Below are 24,785 nucleotides of genomic sequence, written 5' to 3' on the forward strand. Positions count from 1 at the left end.
AATGCAGGTCACAAACACTTTGAGGCTCCTTTCTCACAAAAATACAGTAATATACTTCAAATTCGTAAAAAATGACTGAGGTTAGTATGATGCATAATGATGATAGGTCTTGAGTAAATTTTGAGGTTAAACTCCATTTCTCTAACTCTATTCCGAAGTTGACAATGGTAAATATAGGTGTATTGAGAATCGCCTTTCGGGCTAGGATATGATCAACTGTTCTGAACGTGAAGTCTCCCACACTGAGCGGTGAGCCTCGTAACAACTTATAAAAATACATTTTAGTTTTAATTTATAAACTAACATTAAATGTCGGATTGTTAGACAGTAATCATATAAAATTTTGTACGGAAACGCAATGAAATAATGTTATGCATTATTATGAAATTGGTTTGCGTCATACGATATACGAGAGAACATTACGATCAAACGTATTGTTAATAATTCGTCCCATTATTTTAGCTTGGTACAGTACTGACTGAATATAAAAGGCTTTTGAATATAGAAAGATTGAATATTGCTATTTTTGTTCTGATAATTATATAATATCCTTTTCAAACAAAACCCTAAGCCTGTTGTAGAATAAACTGTTCAACATGTTGTATTTTTTGAAGTCACTGTTTATTGTGTTTTTTCCTATTACTGTAGTAGTGTTAAGTGTTTTCGTATAAATTATTTCCGGTTACGTTACATTACATGAGAGTAACCATGATTTTACAGGAAGAGGTTATTCAGGTTTACAGGTTGTAATTAATTACAACCCCATTAGTAAATACAACAACGATTATAGTTAATTTTTTCACGAATATCGGTTCAATCCTAGGACTTTTCATAATGACCGACGTATTCATAATTTTTTAAACAAGTTAGTTGAGCAAAAGTCTGGAATTAAAAAACTAAGTGCTGAAAATATTTCGTTAAGTAAATATCTTGTTATATACTTATATATTAAGGTAAGTAGCTTAGTTATATGCAACATTAACGATCCAGAAAGTAAAGCGATAAGACCGCAGTAAGCCGGTAGTCTGCGCCACCATACATTTGCCCGGTAGTAATGTTAGTTATGGGTCTATAAAGAAGGGGATTTCAATGTACCTCAGGAAACCGGGACTTTACGGTCAAGCTGAGAGTTCCGGAAAGTACACATATTAAAGTGAGATTGTGCACTTTTTTACAGCCCGGTTATATCTTTTAAAATAAGAGCTGCAGTTAACCTAACAAATCTCTGAAGCTGTATTGTAGAAACAAACATATAATCTTCTAAAAAAGTAAAAAACTTAAAATTCTCTTCATAATCTAAATATAAGATTATTTATTTAATTAAAGAAGGGTAGCAAATTTAATTTAATGTAATACTTCTCTAATTGTGGAACATCCCATATAAAAATAACACAAAATTGGCAATATTAACTTGAAATACTAAACTGATAACAAATTTAAGTATTTTATTGTAATTATAAGGAAATTACCTAGTACATTACGTTTTTTTGTTCATCTTCAGCAGATATTTTACGAAATTAAGCGGACATACGTAGCTATGGTTAGAAGAGTTGATTCAATGCGAATGTTGAATTCAGCCATTTCACCTTCTGCTTGGTACACTGTGACGTGGCCAATTCAATTGTGCGTATCATGAGAAAATGAAAACACATCTTCATGTAGATTACACTTGATTTTGTAATCTAGGTTGTCTCTGATGTTGCAACTCTTTACGAGTTCGTTTGAGCTATTTTGTTTTGGTTTCTTCATACGGACGTGGACTCTAGATCCTAGGAGTTAAGTCCGTGACAGTGTCATATTTTGGACGCAGCAGTAGCGGAAAGTCAAATAAAGCCAATCTCAACAGTAGTATTATTTTCTGTGTTGACTTTCAGCTGTGAATTTTTTGTGTAAGACACAGTTTAAAGGTATTTATTTATTGTACTTATAGCACTAAAACAATAACACACAACAGTATTAAAAATGGAAAAAACTAAACCTAACTAAAACGTTTACATATAAAAAAATACTTACCTATCGGCTACTTGGGTGCATTACCTGTAAAAAATCTATGAACAGGCAGAATACAATAAATGTAAGAAGTGTGAGATAAAATTGAAATGCGTGTTGATAAATTGACTTGTAAAAGTGAGAATGATTTTAAAACATTTAGATCAGGGAAGGAAAATATAAGCAAAAATTCAACCAGCACATGACAGAACGTTGTTTTACTACATCGAGATTACCGAGTAGGAAATTAGAAAAAAAAACATGACTGAAGCGAATATTGTTAGAAAGTGAATATTAATGAATGCAACATTACGAATACCATTATATACAATAAGCGAAAAGCGAAAAACAACACTAAGACTATTGAAACTTACCAATGTTAAAAACTTCAAAAATTTGCATATTAAAAATGTTAGGAAAAACACATTATGGAAAGTGAAATAAGCCTGGACGTGAAAGCAACATTAATGTTTTTGGCGGGGATTACGGCCATAAAGGTTTGAAAGTAAAAGCCGTTACACACTTCTTACCTTCGAAAATCTCTATCTCGTCTCCTGTAAACATAAAAAAATATGTGAATATTAAAACTGCATTTTATCCTAAGGAACCGGAAAACAGGAATATAGTTGCTAAGAATTTAAAAGAAAATGTTAGTTTGTTTTATTCTTAAATTTTACTTGTTATCAAAACCAGCTGTTGTTTATTCGTACAGAAATGTTAACCAAGTTTGAGGTTAGCGCACTTAAAACTCTCAAAACAGCTTGATGATTTTCACTTTTTTGTTATAAGGTAATGACAATAATAATTGTTCACCTCCTAAAGAATGAAACGTATTATTTGCGCAGTATTATATGAGGTTTACAGACACAAAAATAGTAGTATCGATTGTTTCGGCATTTTTTTTTTTTTATTTTTTATTTTTTTATATATATATAGAGAGATTATATTATTACAGAACTTTATTATCGTCCGGGTAATAAAAAGTGATTTAGTTTAAATTATTAACTAATTTACTAAACACTAATTTAAACTAATTTATTAAACATTTTGTAAAAATATATTGCAGCAATCAGAATGTAGATTTGAAAATTTTGGATACAATCAAAATATTGACATCTAATACAACAAAGTTATTTAAAATACAGAATTTGATATTCTTTCATCTTTATATAATAACTATATTTTTTAAATCGCACACTTAAATAATCGTAATAATTACGTTTGAATGTATACTAAAAAATTACAATATTTTATAGTCAAATTTGAAAATGACAATTCTACGTTACATAAGTTTTGTTTACAAATAGGTATATTATAGGATTTGGTAAAAGAATTTGACAACTTGGTGTACCTTTTACCTTAAATTAAGTATAAAATATTGAAGGGTTTTTATTTTGCGCTCTTTTCTCATTATATAAGACGGTTAATGATGTGTGTTGGCAAGCATTTCACATCAGCGGTGCACGGGGAAAGCGGTCTGTTGACAAAGGAAGTTCTAGCAGTCGACACCACATACACCTTTCTAAGTGCATGTTGTACCACTTCCTCATTGCCGTCCGGTGTTGGGCGTTTCTCGCTGACCTGCATAGGCGATCCGTTATAAAAAGATATGCATAGTCGCATGAGAAACACCAATTTAATATAAATTATAAACCATTAACATTAGATAGTTGTATTTTTTACAATCCATTAGTACTGGCATGCTAAAATCTATGTTTGTATAGTGAAATATTTGAGACAAACTCCTGTCTATAACTAAGTTATAAAATATATGTTTAAATCGTATCCTCAGACTAGCGTGCTATCGAGCCTGGTGTACTGGCGGCCATCTCGATTTTACTCCCATAAGAACAATGTTAATCTGTGTTTTTTTTTTTACAATCTAATTTTTAGTCGTAGAATTAAGGAAGATATATGGAACAGCATTAACTCACATCCAAATATTTCTTGTTTTTTCGATATTTTCAAAGGTTATTAAGAAAAAGATACCAATTTTATTGTAATTCGTCGTATAACAAAGAATACACTTTACACAAACTTATAAAAAAGTTTGGATGCGTACTAAAATAAGACGTACTCTTCCATAACGTTGTGATAATAAATAACGACGTAAAAGTCCATGAGGTTTAAAGAGGAGAAGCCTTAAGTTATTTCACTATATCCGGAACTTAAGATGGAACCACAAAAAATTGTATTAGGACTGTCAGTTATAAGTTGTTATCAGGTGTTCCACCATCTTGCTATGTGAACAATATAATACTATTATTTCTCTAAATATACTTGGTTTCTCAAATATCCCTAACAGCTCCCAACCATAATCTCAACACAGTTGCATTTTAAACTGCATTTAAGAACAATAACCCTATTTTTTCTTGCATGTTACCTTTCATTTTCACAAAATGGAGTTTAGGAGAACTTTAAAATGGAATGTCTGATCGATTCACACCTCTATTAAAGGTCTTGTTGATATAAACCAATTATGCAAACAAAATCGTTATATGGCCACTCTATCTAAAATGAGTACCATTTTATAACAATAAAACACTTGTCTGGATGTGGTTAAATTAGTATCAATTTTCAAAATTAAACATCACACAGTACGGTTATTGTTAAAATTCTTTTACTAACCCATGCGATCCAGAATCTTGCATGAGGGGACCTTTCAGTAGTTACATACTTGTGTGACACTCATATCAAATGTGTTGATAAAATAAAATGATAAGTAACAATTACATAAGTTCGAATTTCGCCTTTTTGAATGATAATCATTTTTAAAGAGTGATCATAAACCTATTTTTGTGTTGTTGGATTTCTACAAACATAATAATCTATTTGAGATATTACTCGATGGGTCATACTAATTAAAATGTTTGAATCGATCTTTGGTAAAATTAGAGTAGACTTTAAAATTTATTAATAACTCAATGTAAGTTTTTGCAATATTAACACAATTTGCCAATTTTTACCGATTTTAACGTTGAATATTAAAGACTCCCAGTACTATTAAAGATACAGAAATATTACATAAATATTACATAAATATTCAATTTCTTACCATAAATTACATGAATATTGATTGAAATATTTTAACTATAGAGAAAAATATTTTACCAATCAATTGTGTTCAAGCTAAAAACGGAATCAATAAAATAAAATAAATCATAATACATTCCCATGTTATAAATTGAAATAGCACATTGGTAACTATGAAAAGCACTAAGCCGATCAGAGGATATGCCTCTCTAAAATTGTTTATCCGAATTTTACATTAAGAGCATTGTACTGTATACACAATACATGTATACACTAGTTCGATCCGCTGTGGTTTTAACTCAAATACACGTAATGAACCAATGCAACTAGTGTCCCAATCAGCAAAGTGCACTGATTATCCTTTGATAAATTTTGATCCCTTGTTGTGGAAGATGGTGGTTTAGGATAGGAGTTTCCCATATCAGGGAACAATACGGAGTGCATTAACTGAATTAAATGAATAACGTAAAAGGTCAAAAGAATCTCTCTATTAATTCAATTAGATAAAATGTAAAATACATTAAACATATTTTATTTATAACTATTTTAATGCTACTAGTTCCGAGAATTATTGGTATAGGTGACGTGGCCAAAACCACACATATAATTAGTTTATGTTATGGATTCGATGTTATTAATATATCTGAAAAATAATAATCTTAATTTAATGTTAATAAAATATGCTGAATTAAGTTAATTAGGTTCTCGATATGCTATTAAAAATAAAGTTACATAACTGAGTAAAAGTCCGCAAAAAGTGTTTCGTAATAGTGACTTTAAAGAATACTATAATATGAGACATATATTTGTAAGTCTGCACTGTGCCAAGTGGACTGTTTTAATACACTTAGACCTTGTATACATATAGAAAAATTATATTATGACTATACAAGATTAGTTTCTTGCGATAAATCTATTATTAAAACTATTATTGCCTTATTTCTATACCGAATATGTAAACGTGAAGTTGTTTATGTACACTACATTATTTTTTTATGTATTTTTTTAAGTTATCCTTTTACGCTAGAGACTTTTAATATACTTGTCAATGAACCATATTATTCCATTATTGCCTAAGATAATGTAATATACACTACCCAAGTTACAGGTTTAAAATTTAATGTCAACTGTTTACTATTCTTTTATTTGCACTACAGTATATAATTAGCAGAATATAATTGACCAATCATTTCTAAAATTGATACATTATTTATCCTCTTGCTAATTGTTACTAAGATACTTAATTACAATAAGATACAAAATTTTATTTGCTGATATATTTATTTATTCAATTTTCGTTTTCCTGCTTCATTTTATTTTTGTTTTTTTTTATTGGTATAACAATCTAAATTAAGTACCGTAATAAATTGTTTAATAAATCTATTATCTGTATAAATAATGGAGCAGTTGTTTTCAATAACTCATTACGTAAGTTGAAGAAACGCCATTGGAAAATCGACAGACGTCGGCATGCTGTAAGTAAGGATGCGATAGCGTTTCTCTGGGGAACAACAACTTTCTATAGTCAAGGATAACAGCGCACATTCCGGCATATACTCCTGCACACAGAACAGCGGCCAAATAACCCAATCCCGAACATCTTTATGAGTTCTTTGCAAGAGTTACTTTTATATTATGTATAGGATTTTGATAATCACACTTTCTCTTTTTACTTCGCAATTGCTTTGAACATACTGCAAACTACGAGGCATTTTGTCGCTTTTGTATCGTAGTAAATAAAAATTATATTATTTCGTTGCAGTAAAACAAATTAATAATTCTATAAGAGTGCTTTAACAGTTACTTTCTATTTTTAATTATAAAACAAAGTAGATGTACCGCACACATTGGCTTCGTCGAGGTTGCATGCAACATTTGAAGTATATACCATTAGGCTACGAGTATTGCTATTTCACATGTTGAATTTTCATATGATTGTACTGTTTACAATTACGTTTATTGCGGGGTTTTTCGTTGCTATCATAGTAACACGTAAGATTAATGTTCACTAACGCTCAGCCATATCCTATTGAGTGAAATTTACTATCATCGAACTCAAATTTGCTTCAATGTAAATAACAATTTTAAAAAAATCAAGTCTATTGATAAGTTTTTTAAACATCGCCTAAAAAACGAAATAAATTTTTCCAACCACTCGAGATATAGCTTTACTAACTGAGTGTAAACAACTTAAGCACTGCCATAAAAATATTCTATATTGTACCGCATATTCATAATATGAATAAATAATAACATAAGACCGCTATAAAGAAGTGTTTCAGTTTTTTTTAGAATTATTGTTAGAAAATATTGTAATAGCATATTTAAATATTCGGAATCAATGTACTGTGAATATTTTTTCAAAATACGGGTCTGTAAAAAATATATATGAACGAACCAACATATTAAATAAGTGAAAATTAAAAGCTACAATAATCTTAATAACTTTGTAAAAGTCATGTACAATACATGAAAAATTACACATTTTTTCTACAATGTTCCAGTTGACGTATCGATTAAAATTCAAATACTTATTGTTATCTTATAAAAATGGGTGAGAAAGCAATGCAAAAGTACAAAAAATATGAAATATTATATGATGCTTAAAATATTAATATTGTCTTATATTCATTATATGGCGTACCATTTATTATACATAGTTCAGAAATGTACGGTACTTTAATGTTCGTTAAGTTGGTGTCACGCATAGTGCTTACGCCATAGTAGCAATATTTTTCCGCACAGTGATACAAAATATACGATCGTACTCGAAGTCTATAACAGAGCAATGGCAGGTGTCCGGAAAAATCATGTTTTATCATGACCCTCAACAGCCAAAAACAAAATTTAAAAAATAGCTGTATGCTTCACTACGAGAATAAACTTAACAAACAATACAATTTGTCATTTTTTCTTAATTTCTCTTCACGCTGTGATTCATCGGCAAAAATTTTATTTGTAAAACCAACATAAAGTTCCATTAAACGGTTAGACCCACAAAGATACCAATACGATATTTTATTTAAAAATTGTATTTTTTCCTTTTAAAGCGATTCATTCATATTTTAGGACTCGTCAGCAGGCAATACGCGCCGTCACCAATATGTATCCCCGGTGTTCGCCCCATAAAACCATTGTCAGCACCCCTGTTTATTGACTGTAACAGTGTTTCCGCGCGATTGCAATATTTTTATACGCTTCTCGCCGGGCGACAACGGGCTCGCCGCTAGCCATTCGTCAAACCTAATGTTTCTGGCGGAATACGTTACGGAGGTTTTATTGTTACAGTGGAGGGTAACATATCAGCTTTCAAGATAACTTTTGTTATTTAGTTATTGTAACAGCGGGCAGTAAATCAAGTTCATAAACGGAAATGCGCAAGTGATTGTTGTAATACAGTAAAACCATTCGTGTCTAGATTACAAATTTTATTGGGGGATATATTAATCACGAATTTTACAAAAAAGATAAAAACATATTACACGTTTTATTTCATGCAGAGGACCGGTCAGTGAAAACAAAGTTGCTAGAGATTGTAAGTATAAATCCAACATAGACAATGATAGTTCCGTTGACCTGATTCACTTGATGGTATTACCGTCATAAGTTCATTATTGAGATGAAATAATTGAAGTGCTGTCCTCCCCCTTCCCCCAACGATATATCTCTAGTGTATCTATAGGTGGAGTTAGAACATGAAGTGCTTCCCACAGAATGTTACGACTTCTTACATTATTGCACTCGCTCTCCTTCCTCTTTACTGCACCTTCGGTTGAATTTAATACCGAATTCTTGTTTCAATCTAGATACATTTTATTTTACAGAATAATTATCAAAATTAATAAAATAAGACTTTTTGTAGTTGAGGATGGTTCTTAAAGATAATGTGTAAAGAGTGAATTAGATAATGTCATGTTCAAACAGCTCAAACATATTTTTAATCATTGAGAAAATTACTTGAATGTACTTTGATTGTACTTACAAATATACTTTGAGATAGACAACTAAAACCTTCGTACTATACTCATAAATGTATTTCTATACGAACTTAAAATAGACACTTATTTGGAGTAGATCAGGTTTATTTTGATTTAATAATTCAAACATAAATGTGTTGTAATAATCAATTACATGACACTCAAATGAAAAGTACAACTAAATTCAGCCTCGGATCGCCAAGCTGTAATAGCAAGCTACTTTGGCCAGGTTAGGTTAGGTAAGCTAATGCAACTCCCATGTATCTTCTAACAGAGGGGTGTACACTCTTCTGTTACAACCACGTCGTAAAAGAGAGACTACCGGAATAAAGCAAAAATACTAATCTGTCATTTTAATTGAGACAAACATGTGTTGCGTCCAATTACAAAGTAACGAACTTAAAATTTATAAACACCTACTTGTGGGAATTCCTATTTGATGAATTTTGAGATATTCTGAAAAAAATCAATGCCATGTGTATGCCATGTCTTTGTGGGTCAGTTATGATAAATAGAGGATTTGGATCAGGGACCGAAGTAAAATTTTTAGTTTTTACTATGAGGGACCAAGTGCATTTTAAGTTCAATAGGACTTAAGGAATTGGGATTGAAATCGGGCTAAAAGTATTGGCAATAAGTCAATTTTCCGTACAAGTGCAACACTTATACACGTGGTACAGTGTATCAATTAAGAAACTTTTGAAAGTAGGGAGCATATGTATCATTTTTGCACTGATGATGGATAAAACAGTTTTAGCATGTGGTTTTCTAGAATTTCAAAATTTTAAAATTCTCAGGCGTGGTGATTACCTAAGGGAAACAAGTATTTGAAAATATGTTTAGTTAACCCTGTGTTGATATACAGTGTCTGTATTTTATTACAACCTGTAATCAGGTCTAAACAGTAATCAGGCATATTGGCCGGGACTGACTGGATTCTGTGGTAACCTTGGGCCATAAGATTTAAGTTATAGTATTTAAGTTCTGTACAAGAGCTCAGTTTTTAAACAAATGGCTGTAACTAGAAATTGACGGTGAATCAGAAGTCATAAACACAATCCAGTTGCTAACAATTGGTGTGTACAATTTAAGATATACAAGGCTCTTAACGTCTATACAAAAATATTTAATGGCCTAAGGAGAGTAGATTGCGTCACTGTAACAAACAAGACGTGTGTAACAATATAATATCAAACATAGAACATGCTCAATGAAATAATTTTAAAAAGTTGTAATTAAAAACACGGATATTGTAAGTGAAATTCGGAAACATTTCATCCTTGACTGCGGCATTATGCGAACAATCGCCGCTTGGACTCGTCTCTGATGCGACACTGCGGTATTGTTGCATATTCTTCGTCCTTTCATTTTCTACTTCTCAGGACTCTACATTCCTTCTTCGGACGCTTTCGAATCACTATTCTTATGGGAAGTATTCTTTAAAATTTACTTCACAAGATTGGTAATTAGTTTTTATTAAATATTTCTGAATTTTTGAGAACTCGTTTAAGATACTTAACACACGTGAACTTAAAAATTAAATTTGAACACATTTTATCAAAACGTAATATGAGAGGGTACGCTTTTATTGGCATGGGTAGGTTAACACATATCTCACATGTAATAATGTTTCAATACTTCATTGTTTAAGTTAATATTTTAATTAGTAATAAAGATATAAAACCCGTTATACTAATCTACATTTGGATTTGTCAGAATCTTGATAAAAGGCAAAACGATGAAATTAAATAAACGAAAGAAACTCTCAAAATTAAAAATAAAAGTGTAAAACTAATAGTACGCAAATTACATAAACTATTGGAATTGTAACAAATTTAATCGACCTGAATTTCGAAATTCCACTTTTTGAATTTCGATAATATAGTGGAATATTGCAATATAGTGGATTATTTTATATCCTGTAGTGTTTTTAATTACTACTGAAAAGGAGCATTAAACTATACTGAAATTTTTATATTCAACATCGTACGTTTACATTTTTATTAATTAAATAAAAATCGAAAACCTATATTTAGTTAAAACTAATTTGCTGAACATATAACTATCTGTCTGTCTGTCTGTATCTATAATATCTTGAGAACGAACTACCCTACCCGATATACTTTTAGCATGAAGCTAAACAATTTTAAGGAACATCTAGTTCGATGGCGGTGCATGTCACTACATGAGATTTGGCTGAATGTTAGCATGCATTTCTACTTTTGCCTTGTGATAGCAAAGTTCTAGAAAATTGCAGAATACATAAATTTTTAAACAAACTGAGTACAATCACATGATATTATAACATGTTACATGGGACAGTAACACGTGTAGCCTAATAAAATTAGATACAGACTTGACATGTTGCATACAACCTCAGCGAAGCTAGTTATGGAATATCTGGTGTGATGTACTCGTACCTTATATATAAAGACCTGCATACTACTGTGATAAATTCATAGTCAAAAGCAGCATTTAGGTTATGACTAAATATGGCACATCTATTTACAGCAAGACATTCTAAGGTTTGGTAAATTACAATGCACTTTTTTCATGTAATTTGTTGAGATCATGTTACTAAAACATTGGTTTTTGTGATATTGTGTCACGTATGATACAAAGAAAAATTCAACTAGTATTCTTTATCTACACTACAAAAAGTTTTCCAAAGTTCCTCATTCGCTAAGTGTGGTATTATGCTGTTTAGCCCATTTACTTTAATGGCGGTAAATAAGACGCGGTACTATAACACTGTTGACGACCTCGTATGGTAATCTCATATGAAACAATAACAAACTTGAAATACAGCACACCAGAGAAAATAGGATGCGAAAGATACATCCTAGAGGTGTACCTCTAAGGAGCAATCTTTAACAATACATTGCACTCATTCTCTAGTAGTAGAAATGCTAATCTTTAATTTATGAATAGTCCAAAGAATTATGTACATAGGGAATTTAAATGTTTAAAAACAAATTATAATTTCTGAAATACAGCACACAAGAGAAAATAGGATGAGAAAGATATATCCTAGAGGAGTACAAATTACAAACATTTAACAACCTCTAAGGAGCAATGTTTAACAATATATTGCACTTATTCAATTGTGGTAGAAATATTAATCTTCAATTTATAAATAGTACAAAGTATGACATATCGTATGTCAAATTTAAAGCATAAAATAAATTGACAGAAGTATTACAAGCAGTTTGTACTATTTTTACAAATTACAATTTTAAAAATCAAACTAGTTAATCCTACTAACCTCATACATAGGGAACTTAAATTCTTTTTAACAAAATTTAAATTATGAAATGTTATTTTTTGTCATAAAACATATTAAATTCATTCAATACCATTATTGTTTTCTAATACTTTGGATAGACTCACTGTTATTTCAAAACGAAAAAGGTTAAACTTCAAATCACTTAAGAACTAAAGGGTAGATCAGTTCCTATCGTTTATATGCGTTAAAACCTAGCCAATTAGGTTACATTTCTGTCTACTTTTAATTACATTTTAAATTTCTATATTTCTGCAGCAAAAACTACTTTAGATGAAGTAATATACTTCATGGGTTCCCAGATTTGTCTAGGAAACCTAAACATTTGCAAGTATGCAATCACGATTGCTGCAAACAATGTTACAAAGTGCCCACCAATCCCAGACACATACTGCGCATATATGATATCGGTATTCTCGTGGGCCGGTCCCAGAGGAGGTCGTGCATTCACATCGGCCCGATATCGGTACATTACTGTAGATTACTCTCCACATTTCCAGGAGACTTTCTTCTTCTATGTCTTACAATAACGGTATATAGTGCTTTATCGACAAAAACCTTCAGTTGCATTGCTGTACATACAGATATGTCTGGGAAGGAACTTTAATGATTTTTGTAGAAAGACGACACCAAAATAAATTACATGCATTAAACAAATTTAAAAAAATGTACTGGAAAATTTTCTATTTTTTAAAAATAATTTGATAATTTTTTTCATAAAAATTTCGAGAATTTACCTGTATTTCCAATATTTACGGTAGGAACCGTAAAAATTAAATGACAGTTCAAATGTAAGAGAATTAATGACACAAAGGATCTGGTACAAATTATAATAATATCTTTAATTGGTGTCTCCTTGATTTAAACGTATCATATTGTCGTTGTAAAAGCACCCCCAGGTACATTTAAAGTACTCGAATTGTTAATAATGTAAGGTTTTGCAAACTAATTCGAGTATGCTAGGAGATATCTCGATCAGTGTTTTCCTAACCAAATGGTGGTAATCATTAGAAACGCACTCAAATTAAAAATCTCATACTTAAGCACGCCTTGGAGATATACCAAAAATAAAACCATCTTACTGAATTTTGTGAAACAATTTCCTTAAAAAGAAATTTGAATTACAAAAAGTTGTATTTAAAACAATTAATGAAAATTACTTAAACAATCAAAAATCTAATTTTGTATTACATCTAGGCACGTCGTATTATGAAAAGAACAAATGAATGAATTTAAAAGTTTGCAATTTAGCAGATAAAGGTAGTTACTGCAACGAATAAATCCCTAAAAAAACTGCAAGTTTATCTGGACGGAAAGTAATGGCCCAGGGAGGGGGAGGAACTATGCCACTAAGCCTTGTGACAATGTCCTATAAACACACCCCCGTCACCCCATCAGGTCCTTATCATCAACCTCTATGGGACCGCCACGGCACAATCGCCGGGTAGTCACGTGATATTAGCTGAAGGGCCGGTTTTTAGAATCGGTTGTACTTGCCCATGTATATTTAAGTATAAAAAGGCTGCCATAAACTTATTTTAAATAGTTAACGTAACAATCTTACTAGAACTTCGTTGGTGGAGACAGTTTAAATATTTAATTCTATTGGCTAAAAAGGATTTATTTCAAAAGGGTTCACTATTCTGGGTACATAGACGGTACATAGAGTTTTCCATTACAATAAATATTTAACGTAAATAAGAGGTCAGATTAATCTCAAGCAAATAAAGTATCATGATTGTTTCCTTCTTTATATTTTCGAGGAAAAGGCAAAAACTTTTCATTTCTATCATCGCCCTACCCATGCAAAGATCTGTGTGTGAGATGATGTAACAAAAAGAGAGGAATTCGGAAAGGACCTGCTGGGATCAATTATTAAATGGCCGTATGACGATCATTTTAATAACATGCTATCATGATGATATTGACATTCAATTTGGTTTAACAGCATATAAACTATTCAATAAGTCAAAATTTTGAAATTTGAATTTTAAATTGCAAATAGGGCCAACATTTTTACTTACGACTGATTAGATAAAGTCCAATTAACATACCGTTGTAATACAACAAAACTAAATCCATTTTTGAAAATCATCATTAGCACAACTGTAGTAATATTGTAAAATACTGAACGTAAAAATACCACACTCAACTATCGTGGTACATAATGCAACATCATAGCTGCGTCGTTTATTGTAATTTCTTTTTACATTTACTATATTTTTTATATTTAAATTTCTATATTATTTTTAACATTTTCATTCCAGCTGCATATGTAGGAAAAACTTTATTTAACCAAGTCCAACATTTTTGTAACTTCATGACAATTTATTCTCAACATATAGTAAGATAAAACACGAAATAGGCATATGATATTATTCCCAAAAGGGAAATATTCGGGTATAGAGGTTTAAAAATATGCAGTGGCTTCAGCCAAATGTACGTGTCTCTGAACGACAGTAAAGTTATAAGGTCCGGTCGGAATATTTCCAATGGGAGATAAGAAAAGTAGCAACTTTCATATGTCGATGTGTAACTTACAATCCTGTACCCAATATGTATTACATCCAGTTCCTTACACTTATGCAAATTTGAACATTTGTATGTCGATGAACTTGTAATATACTACAATATAAACTTTTAAATATAATTGTGGCATTTTATTTGATTGATTTTTACTTTGGGACTGCAGCAAATACGAATTTGTGTGCAATTTTATTAACCCGAGCAAGCTGCAATGGGGCTATTGACGAGCACTGAAGCATGTAGCGACAAACATACGACGGACTTTTATATCCCGTTTTATACCTTGTTCCATTGCAAAGCTGTAAAACTAATGCCTTGTCTGCGATACCTTGTTGTGCTCTACAATAGAAACCGTTCCCTTTATCGGCTCGCCATCTAGATTAGTTTTTGTGATCCAATACAACCGAAGTGTATACTTTATGGTGGCTTTCACGGATATTTGTTATCGGCAGTTAGGTAATTGTTTTATTTTTTTTAAATTTGTTTGTTTTTCTTCTAATCTTTCCTTTAAATTACCATAAAAAACAACACAATAATTTGTTTGTTTCTTCAGAATGAATGAGCTAATCCGTTGAAACAACAAATTTCAATACGTAAATGTAACAATTTAATCGTACAAAATTTGAATCAAGAACTTTGTTTATTGTAACATTGCCCAGAATAATATTTAAAAAAACTAAAGAGGTTTTAAATTTTCATCACTCACATAATTTTAAACCATAGTAAAAAGTTAAGAAAACTACACTGTATATCGTTTTACCAAGCAAATTTTCACATAAGGAGTATAATTAACGGTTAGGAGACAACTGTACATAGATGACCTTGAAGATTACCTCACAAGAATAATGTTAAACTTCAAATACCTTTAAGTCCTTGTTTTTGGTCGCAGAAATATAAGTCATTGTAAATGTTTAGTGAATATGCATTCAAAATACCTTAGGTATTTTAAAGAGTGTATTTCTGTGTACTTAAACAATGGCGCAATAAATAGTTTTTAGGTATAAAAATAACTAATGTAAACATCGAACAACTATTAAAAACGCTTATGTAGTATAATTGAATCCTTACAGCGAGGCATTTGCATGTTTTTTTTTTATAAAAAACTAGTTTTAAGGCTAAAAGTGTAAAATTTTCTAAAATCAAGATATCCGCCAGTTAATCTTAAACATGAATACCCAACCATTACTAATCAATGGCCTTTGGTATGCTGGCTTGTTCCAAGGACAGGTTCGCTCTGCAGTCACCCATCCAAGCAGCAGCCAAGCTCGACGTTGCTTGACTGGATCATCTACCAGTAACCGTCTTACCCACTAGACTGCGCCACTGACACCAAACTAGAGCTAGTGATTGCAGTAATTAGGAATATATATATATATATATATATATATATATATATATATATATATATATATATATATACTTCAATAAATTTCGGCTAGAGAACTGTAATATATTGAGTAATTAATTTTGTTTTTGACTTAAAAAAGACGTTACAAGACAGTAATTTGTAATACAAATTTTTAAATTATATTATTGCCATATTTACCCAGTTATTAACGAGTGTGATAGAACCAGTGGTACAGACAAATGGAACGTTTATTCAAACACTACATCGGATAGAAGGAAATACAATAACGATAATGTCGTCTGATAACGTCACACTTATGTCATATACACTATGTTCCCGATTTCCTCCTTCATCTCCGGAACGTCATGTTGGGCGGAACATGATATCGATGACGTCATTCCGACCCATCGACCGCGTCAGGTGAAATATTGGTTCATAGGGTTGTGGTACGTCCAATTCTGTGGTATATCCTGTGTAATACCACAGTAATCGCGACCTTTTGTATATACTGTACTGTGCTGTTATGTTTCCAATACTGCTAGCATGTCGATATTATATTGTGGAGTATTTTCAAGAGTCATTTCATACCAAACTGATCTATACGCTATCGTAATTGAAATTTTACTAAATAGGTACAGATAACAAAATAACTGTTTTATAAAAGAAAACTTTTATTATTACCAAGTTCCAATTTCATTAATTAATATTGATAATTTATATATGCTAACATATTTTTAATTTTACTATTAAAATTTAATGTATAAATAGCTATTGTTTTTGCACCTTAAACAGCAAACTACTAAAAAGACAAATAGAATAAAAAGATAAAACCAAAAAGTGGTAAGTAATTTTTCTCCGACAATCATGAAATCCGTTAGGTATTTAGGAACCTTTCGGGTTATGCAATCATACAACATGTGTTAATTTTAAATTATTTACTTTGACTACAGGAAAAACTAGTTTGATCTAATAATACAAAAGATACTTCTGTATATTTTGTTTATCCTTCTGCCAATGACGCAGAGGTCGGGTACAACGGTTATCGCAAAATAACCGAATCAAGCAACGTCCAGCGTGGCTGCTGCTTGGATGGGTGACCGCTGAGCGATCCTGTCTTTGTAAGCGTTCCGCCTGCCCGGCCGTTGATGGTGGTTTGTAAGTCACTTATAATACGTTGATCCCTAGGTTAAGTGTTAGAGAGGGCTTCTTAGCCATAACTTCGCCTAGCAAAATAAATCACAATTACTTTTCTTTAAATTGTGTTTAATACAACTTTTATTCATTCTACATTCATTATTCATTTAAAACATTCCTACTAAACAAATTAAAAAACCTTATTTGTACAAAAATACTGTTTTACATTTAACAATAATATATATATATATATATATATATATATATATATATATATATATATATATATATATATATATATATATAAAAGTTCCATATTACATTTATTTTCCGATAGGTATCACTTAATTAGAATTAAAGAGAGCACATTGGCTGTCTGTCGTCACTTGAACAAGTTTGAAACGAGCGCTGACGGGACCATGTCGCTGACATTATGATAAATGTTGGGGTCTCTGCAACTAATGACTTTGGTAATTTCAAGTGTTAACGCTCCTACTCCTTGACGAACTTTGAAACTTTTGCCAAATTAACTTAGATCCACTGTAATCAATAAAGGGGTTAATTAATTAAAACTATGTCAGAAGCAACTTACTCGAAAGACGATGTACGTCTAAAACTCATCAAAAAGAGTCCTAAAATAGTATGATCCTATTTAATAAATTATTTTTCTTCTTTTATGTTCAAAAAGGTTTAGCTTTAAGGTAAGTAATGAAGCAATAGCTCATGTAATGGATAGGAGGAACACGTTTAAATTTTATGTTAATCATCACGATCATTTTCGAATTTGTAGACCCAATGACCCTCCTTATATTACATTTTACATTTTTTTTTTTTTCCTTAAACTAAGTACTATTAGAGAAAATTCAGAGTATGTTACGTCAAAACTACTGCATTTTTAGATTCCACCCCTCATAAATTTAAGACATAGCCTTACTTATAGCAGAGCACCAATTTCGTTAGAATTTGACAGTTTACTCAGTTTCTATTACAATGCATATCCTTATATAATTATGTCTGATTTACATATAAAAATAAGCACTATTAAAAAAAATTTAAAAATATAGTAATGCCAGTGACAACCGTTAGATTTTATATATACGTTTAACACCTAAAGATTAAAGGAGAATAATATTTAAAGGGAACCGTTTAACAAAGTGGTTAAGACCACTAAAGAAAGTTTTAAAGTCGTCAACTTGAAGGGACCAAAGTTATCCTTGATGAATCTCTATACTTAACTTTAATCTTGGGCAGTTTTCTTTAACTTAAAAACGTTCACGGAGGTTTCTTATAGAAACTTTCAATAAGGTCAGATAGTTTTCACCAAATTTATTACATATTTATAAATATAAGTTTTTCTCTTTCCATTAATCTATATATTCGTACTTTACTTTTACAAATAGAACAAAATTACTGTATAACACCCCAATAAATATATATTTTATGATTAATATGTGTTTGGATTAATTTAAAGAACTTTACATTGTTAAATAAGCTAAATTGTTTACAACTATACATACAATCTTTATATCAAATCCACTACTTTCAATATAATAAATATTTTTATTTTAAAAGTATGTGAAACATAGTATTTATATCCAACATATATGCATGATTAACATAGCAAACGTGTAAAGTGTACATTTTGTAAAACGATCTGCTTAAGTATACCGGAGAAGCAGGACTTTCTGAAAATCTGTCTTTATAACTTATGATCTACTCTGCCACTCTTTACATATTTAAGAACTTCTAATCGGTAGCTGTCAGGAAAAATATAAGATGACGATGAGATAATTTAATATCAAAGAAGATAGCAGATATTTGGTTTGCATAGGTTACAACTTATTTTGGATTCTTGCAGTCAATTTAACCTCCCTGCAGTAGATTTATAAACTCGTGACACGTGGCATAGTTGTGCAGCCATTTCTGACAGCATTTTGCCGCGGGGTGCGATCATCACTAGAGAGAAAAATGAGTCAAGAGGCATAGCTATATATCCAGCCTTATGCTCCTGCAAAGATCATTAAAGGGTCACATGTGTTAAAGAGGAATGACACAAAATCCCATCCAATTGCTCCCGGAAAAATCACTAGAGGGGAAAATGTGTCAAGATGCATAAAATAGACACATGTGTCATTAAGCCTATAAACTGAAAAACTAATTCAATTATACAAACGTACCAGTTTTGTGAGTAACCCTAATCTTTCTTACAAATCATGGCTAAAAAATTTTCAATGTGAGCTTCGATGTTTCTAAGTATCGAATCACTTATCTTGCAATTAAAACAAGCCAACTGCAAAGCAAAAGGGAAGAAGTCACGTGAAATATCAATAAACATGATTTTCCCAAAGACACAATTCATAGATATTTTTTCACTAACATAAAACTTCACTGATAACATGAATAATTCGATCCAATAAAATTGTTAACCTTGTTTGAAACTGTGTATTTTCAGTTTGGTGTTCCACAGTAAAAATGCTATTATAACAATATTTTTGGCCGTTTAATGAATATAGGAATATTACTAAAATTGCTGTTTAGTTTATAATTTTGTCATAAATCCCTCTCCTTGTTTTACTTACTTAGATTTCTAAACGGCTGTCAGTTATACTCAGGACATAATACTCCCCTCATTATAAGTTTACCCGGAGTGTCCTACGAAATAATCTGTGTCCTAGATCTTCAAAGCTTTTGTCCTCGTTCTAGAGAAGCTATTCTCTTATTGCTTCACATAGAGATCTCTCTCCCAACCAATAACGCTGGAGCATTGGGCTTTAGTCTGGAATATTTGCAAATTGGTTTGGCAAATATGCAGATATTGTTTCATTCTGAGTGTAGTATTTTTTGTCGTGTTTTAGGGTAATTTTGAATAGTTTTCATCCTTTCAGAGCTTTTAACAATATTGTATTATTAGTAAAAATGTTGCTCATATAAAATATGATCAAAAAATGTGAATATAATATGTGTATTAACGATTATGAGAGTATAACTATAATTTTACTTACAACATGGAATATAATACACAATTCAGGGCAGATAGTGAAGGTTAATGCAGTAACTATTACATTATAACTTTTCATGTGTTCGCATAATTCATGGCCATTTTATGTTAAAATAGGACATACTTAGTATTTTTAACACATATCAAAAAGCTTTCTGTAAATAATAATAATGTAATACTTTTAATACATACAATTTTTGTGCTACATATATTATAGTAATACTTTCATTAGGAGGTAATTACGCTTGGTTTTAAAAAATATGTTACATTTGGTACTAAGATAATACTTGTTATAAATAATTAGGCATATAAATTAAATTAGCAAATAATATCAATAATATTTTTACATAATAATAAATAACAGTACAAACAGGAAAATAAAATTATTAATACGTGTGTTTTGATTTCATTAAATGACATATATAATATATGAATATTTTATCTAATAAACAATGTAGCTAAAGTTAGCTGTTAAACAGTAATCATTGGACAAAAATATGGTCACTAAGGTAGGGTATTTAATGAATAAGGCATTTGTAAAAAGTAGTAGAAGACATATGAAGTGGGTACTTTCAGAATAAAATACTTATTACTGCTTTATTATCAGCCATACGGTAAATTGTTCTGTAACTGAAATGGATTTTAAATTGAAATGACAACAACATGCAAAATTAATGTTATACAACATGATTTGTACATTTACAAGTTTGTATTCCACTTTATTAATTATCATGCAAAGGAATACTATATTGATAGATATAATTAAAACTACATGTGTTGCATGTCCAGCAAACAATATGAGGTTCCACCCAGTTTTATATAAAACAAAGCGGCGGCGATGCGGACATGTCGTCGAAGATAAACGAAACAATGGCAAACTATACATTCATCACACATAACTGTTGTTCAGTTACTCATACAAGTTGTGTCGTGACACAATTTTTGTTGGCCGCATTGTTTTGTTGAACGTTTTCGATATCTAACAATACGACTAACTGTTTTATATAAAAACTATGACGTGGTTTCCAAAATAAGTAAATTTATTTCTTTTATAAATAAAAACATGTCATTCCCTCACTCATCTTTTATTATGTAGGCATTGTAATAAATTCATAACATAATCTTAAAAATGTTTTGCACCTGAATTAGAGACGCCCCTAAAACCCTTAAACGCCTAAGACTTTATGGAATTATTTAAACAAAAATTCTGCTGTTACTATCTGCAGAAAAGACATAAGTGCTGTGACCAAAATCGTGCTTAACTTTAAAAAATATTAATTCCAAACAAAAATCCGATTGAAGCAACTAAAGCAATACCAAATAAGTTAAACAGTAAAAATGATAAAATAAATAGTGCAATCAAGAGGATATGTTTGTATTTATCACCAGATTCAGTAAACAAATTAATTGAATGGCACACCATGAGTCTATAAAGGTTAAAGAACGGAATAGGTAGATATTCTTGATATTATTTTTGATTACTGTATACACGAATACTACCTGTTTTGCAGTCATTCCATGTATCCCCTTATTGTGTAACTGGGGCGCCTATTTTCGAATACACATGAAAATGAAAGAGAGAAATTGAATATTATTTTGAAATATATGGAAGACTTAACATTTCCAACATTCTTGATACCAAGATGGTCGCCGCTGGAGCCAAATTAGAATTTAACCAAGAATACATAATTCCTGGTCATTTTTCTATACGAACCTGTTATTACATTACCTAACTTTACTAGCGTTTCCAAAACCGTCTCAATTATAAATAACCCGTCAAAAATTTAGGAAAAAGTACCATTATCAACATAAATATCAATTTAGTTATTAGTTTTGTAATTTTTTCCATTTTTCTATTTCCAAAACCAGCTCTTTACATAAAATATGATCATTAATAGCACATCCAATAATGGATATTTCGGCCATGCAGGCGTAGTCAGCCTTAAGAATATCAGTCAGTCTTCCACCTGGATTTACCCAGAGGTGTACTATTTTCCAAACCATTAGTTAAATGACTTTTCATTATTGAATTTCAACTTCTTGATTACACTAAAACGCGGACAGAGTGACAAGGCAGTGAAATGTAGCAACAACTTCAACTCCCGTCCAAGGCATTCCGCGAACAATGGCTCTCTGTCTCATCTGTTCTCTGTATTGTTGCATATTCTACTTTCATTTTCTTCCTCTCAAGACCACGTATTACTTTCCCAGTTGAAGTTGAACACTTTGAGACTAGAAGTAGGAAAATAAATAACGTTCAATAGCACAGCGATCTTGTCGTGCTGTAGAGGAAGTGAAATGTTCAACATTTTCGGGATGGAGAATATCAATTCCATACACGGACTATATGTAGGGATACATTATCGATAGCGATTTGGGTAGGCTACTCTCCAGGCTTCCCTGGGGAGATGGGTCTCTCGCCGTCCCGATAACAATAATACATCATGGTACTCTTCCTATCGCAGGGCACTCTCCCTCCCCCTCTCACAGTATCACTTTCTTTCCGAGGTTGTACATTAATACTTATTTGCAGTTGCATAAAATCTGTGAATAATGAATATGCAGTAATCAACCGAACCTGGATCAAACAGCATTGCTTGTTATTACAGGCCGTTTATAACAAATATAGAGTCCCATTCAAAGGGTAATTATAATATTACAATCATTTACGAAGAGCTTTGTTTGTAAAATAGTTCAAATACAAATAAGCTATGTACTAAAAAAACTAGTTTATTTAGTAAATTTAGTTTGTGAGTGTTTGTTATATTTTTTTGCCATTTGCTTCTGTTCATTAGAGTAAGTAGGTCCGATTATAATTTTATTAGTCATTACACTTTCCTATTCAAAGACCGTGCGAATATGTTGGATATAATGATGACGATGTAACAAACACATAGTTTCTGCACTGTGCGACTAAACACTGTTATTTAAGGAGGTAAACCATACTGTCAGCAAGTCTGGCCACAATGTTCCATATACAAACCTCGACCCCCCCCCTCCACAAAGGGTCCTTCTCTCCAGACTTTACCTACTCCTTCAGGATTACCCAAACCAAGGAAAACAGAACCTTAGAAGAAGTTTATTGGACAAAGTTGTATATTCAAATAAATTGTAAATAGTGGGTTTTATATCATAAAACGTCCATGTTTATAAACTAAATTCAATTTATGGGAGTAATTAGTACTTTATTTTATTAATGGGTTGACCAAAATATAGACTCGTGCAGAATTCGTTATACCATACTCATTTTCCAAACTTAGGGACTCTATCCTAGCGTTTTGTGCACTTATGTGCTGTGTATAGTTTATAGTATGGGTAATTATTGATCATACTTTACAATTAAATGTCAGTTATTGCAACGTAGGATTTGTTATTACAGTTTATTGTGCTTTAACTAACATAAAAACTGTCGGTCCCAAAATGTGTTTTAATTTAGCCATACGAGTGATAAAATCTGCTATCAATGCTATCTATAATCAATGATCCATCTAGCAGAAAACACAATATACAAGCATACGTTCATATCCTGTTTTATATCTTGTCCCATTACGTAACTGCGACGCTAATGGCTTGTATGTGTTGTACTATAAAACTCGTATTTTACGTCATACGTAATAGTCCTCGACGTTCTCTAAAAAATTAAAAAAATAATAGTAGAAAAACCTATAAGAGAATTATAATTATTATCAAAAATACATAGACGTCTCAGTATAATACTGCACTGAGTTATTGATTTTATACCATACTTAAATAATAAATATTATATTCCCTGCTTCGAGATTTTAATATTTAATTTTATTAAAGTTTACACAAGTTCAACATATACATCTATCATTTATTTCAAGATTGATTAAGAATAAAAATCACTCCAAGATTCACAGCAGGAACTCTGACAGAATATATCATATACACCATACTTTATGTTAAAAGACACTACTATACTCAAGATAGATGTATAAGAAATAGTTAAATATTGATAAAGTAAATCACCGTAAATATATAAAATATATAGATTCGAATCGTGTACTCAAATTGACTACTACAAATTTATATTTAGTGTTTTACGTCTGTTTAGTATTAGATTATTACACTTTTCGTAATGATTTATGTTCAAAACCTTTCACAATAAATGGTGTTTTATGTTGTCAGACATTGCTGAATAAGTTAAATGATAACAATACATCGGCCATATAGATTCTTGTTGAACAAAAATGTTAAACTGCAGCCCTTGGAGAATACCAGGTTGACATTATGGTGACATTTATAGAGTGACAAAAGACGAACTGTGACGCAATAGTGGGTTAAGGCATTAGTCTACTGGACGCAAAACAACATTGTATAGTGGTGCTGATGTGGTTACATCTAAACATGGTGTGTTTGTGTATTATACAATAGCTTCTCACTTATTGTAATTATGGAAATAATTTCTTTATGACAATAATAATTACAGTGAAATTAAACAAAAATAAACCAATTAGTCAACTATATGATTATTAT

General features: G+C 31.0%; 1 protein-coding gene across 9 annotated transcripts in view; it reads right to left on the reverse strand.

The window, feature by feature from the left end:
• The window catches only part of LOC124364418 (hemicentin-2-like), a 516,416-nt gene that overhangs the window by 150,322 nt on the left and 341,309 nt on the right, over positions 1–24,785 (reverse strand). For 8 of the 9 annotated variants that reach the window (XM_046819906.1, XM_046819907.1, XM_046819900.1 and 5 more), the window contains exon 2: positions 2,520–2,543. The exons of the other annotated variant lie outside the window; for it this stretch is intronic. In XM_046819906.1, coding sequence (XP_046675862.1) covers positions 2,520–2,543 — 24 coding nt within the window. The remainder of the gene's footprint in view (positions 1–2,519; positions 2,544–24,785) is intronic. 9 annotated transcript variants of the gene reach the window in all.

The sequence above is a fragment of the Homalodisca vitripennis genome, chromosome 6, assembly GCF_021130785.1.
Source record: "Homalodisca vitripennis isolate AUS2020 chromosome 6, UT_GWSS_2.1, whole genome shotgun sequence".
Lineage (NCBI taxonomy): Eukaryota > Metazoa > Arthropoda > Insecta > Hemiptera > Cicadellidae > Homalodisca > Homalodisca vitripennis.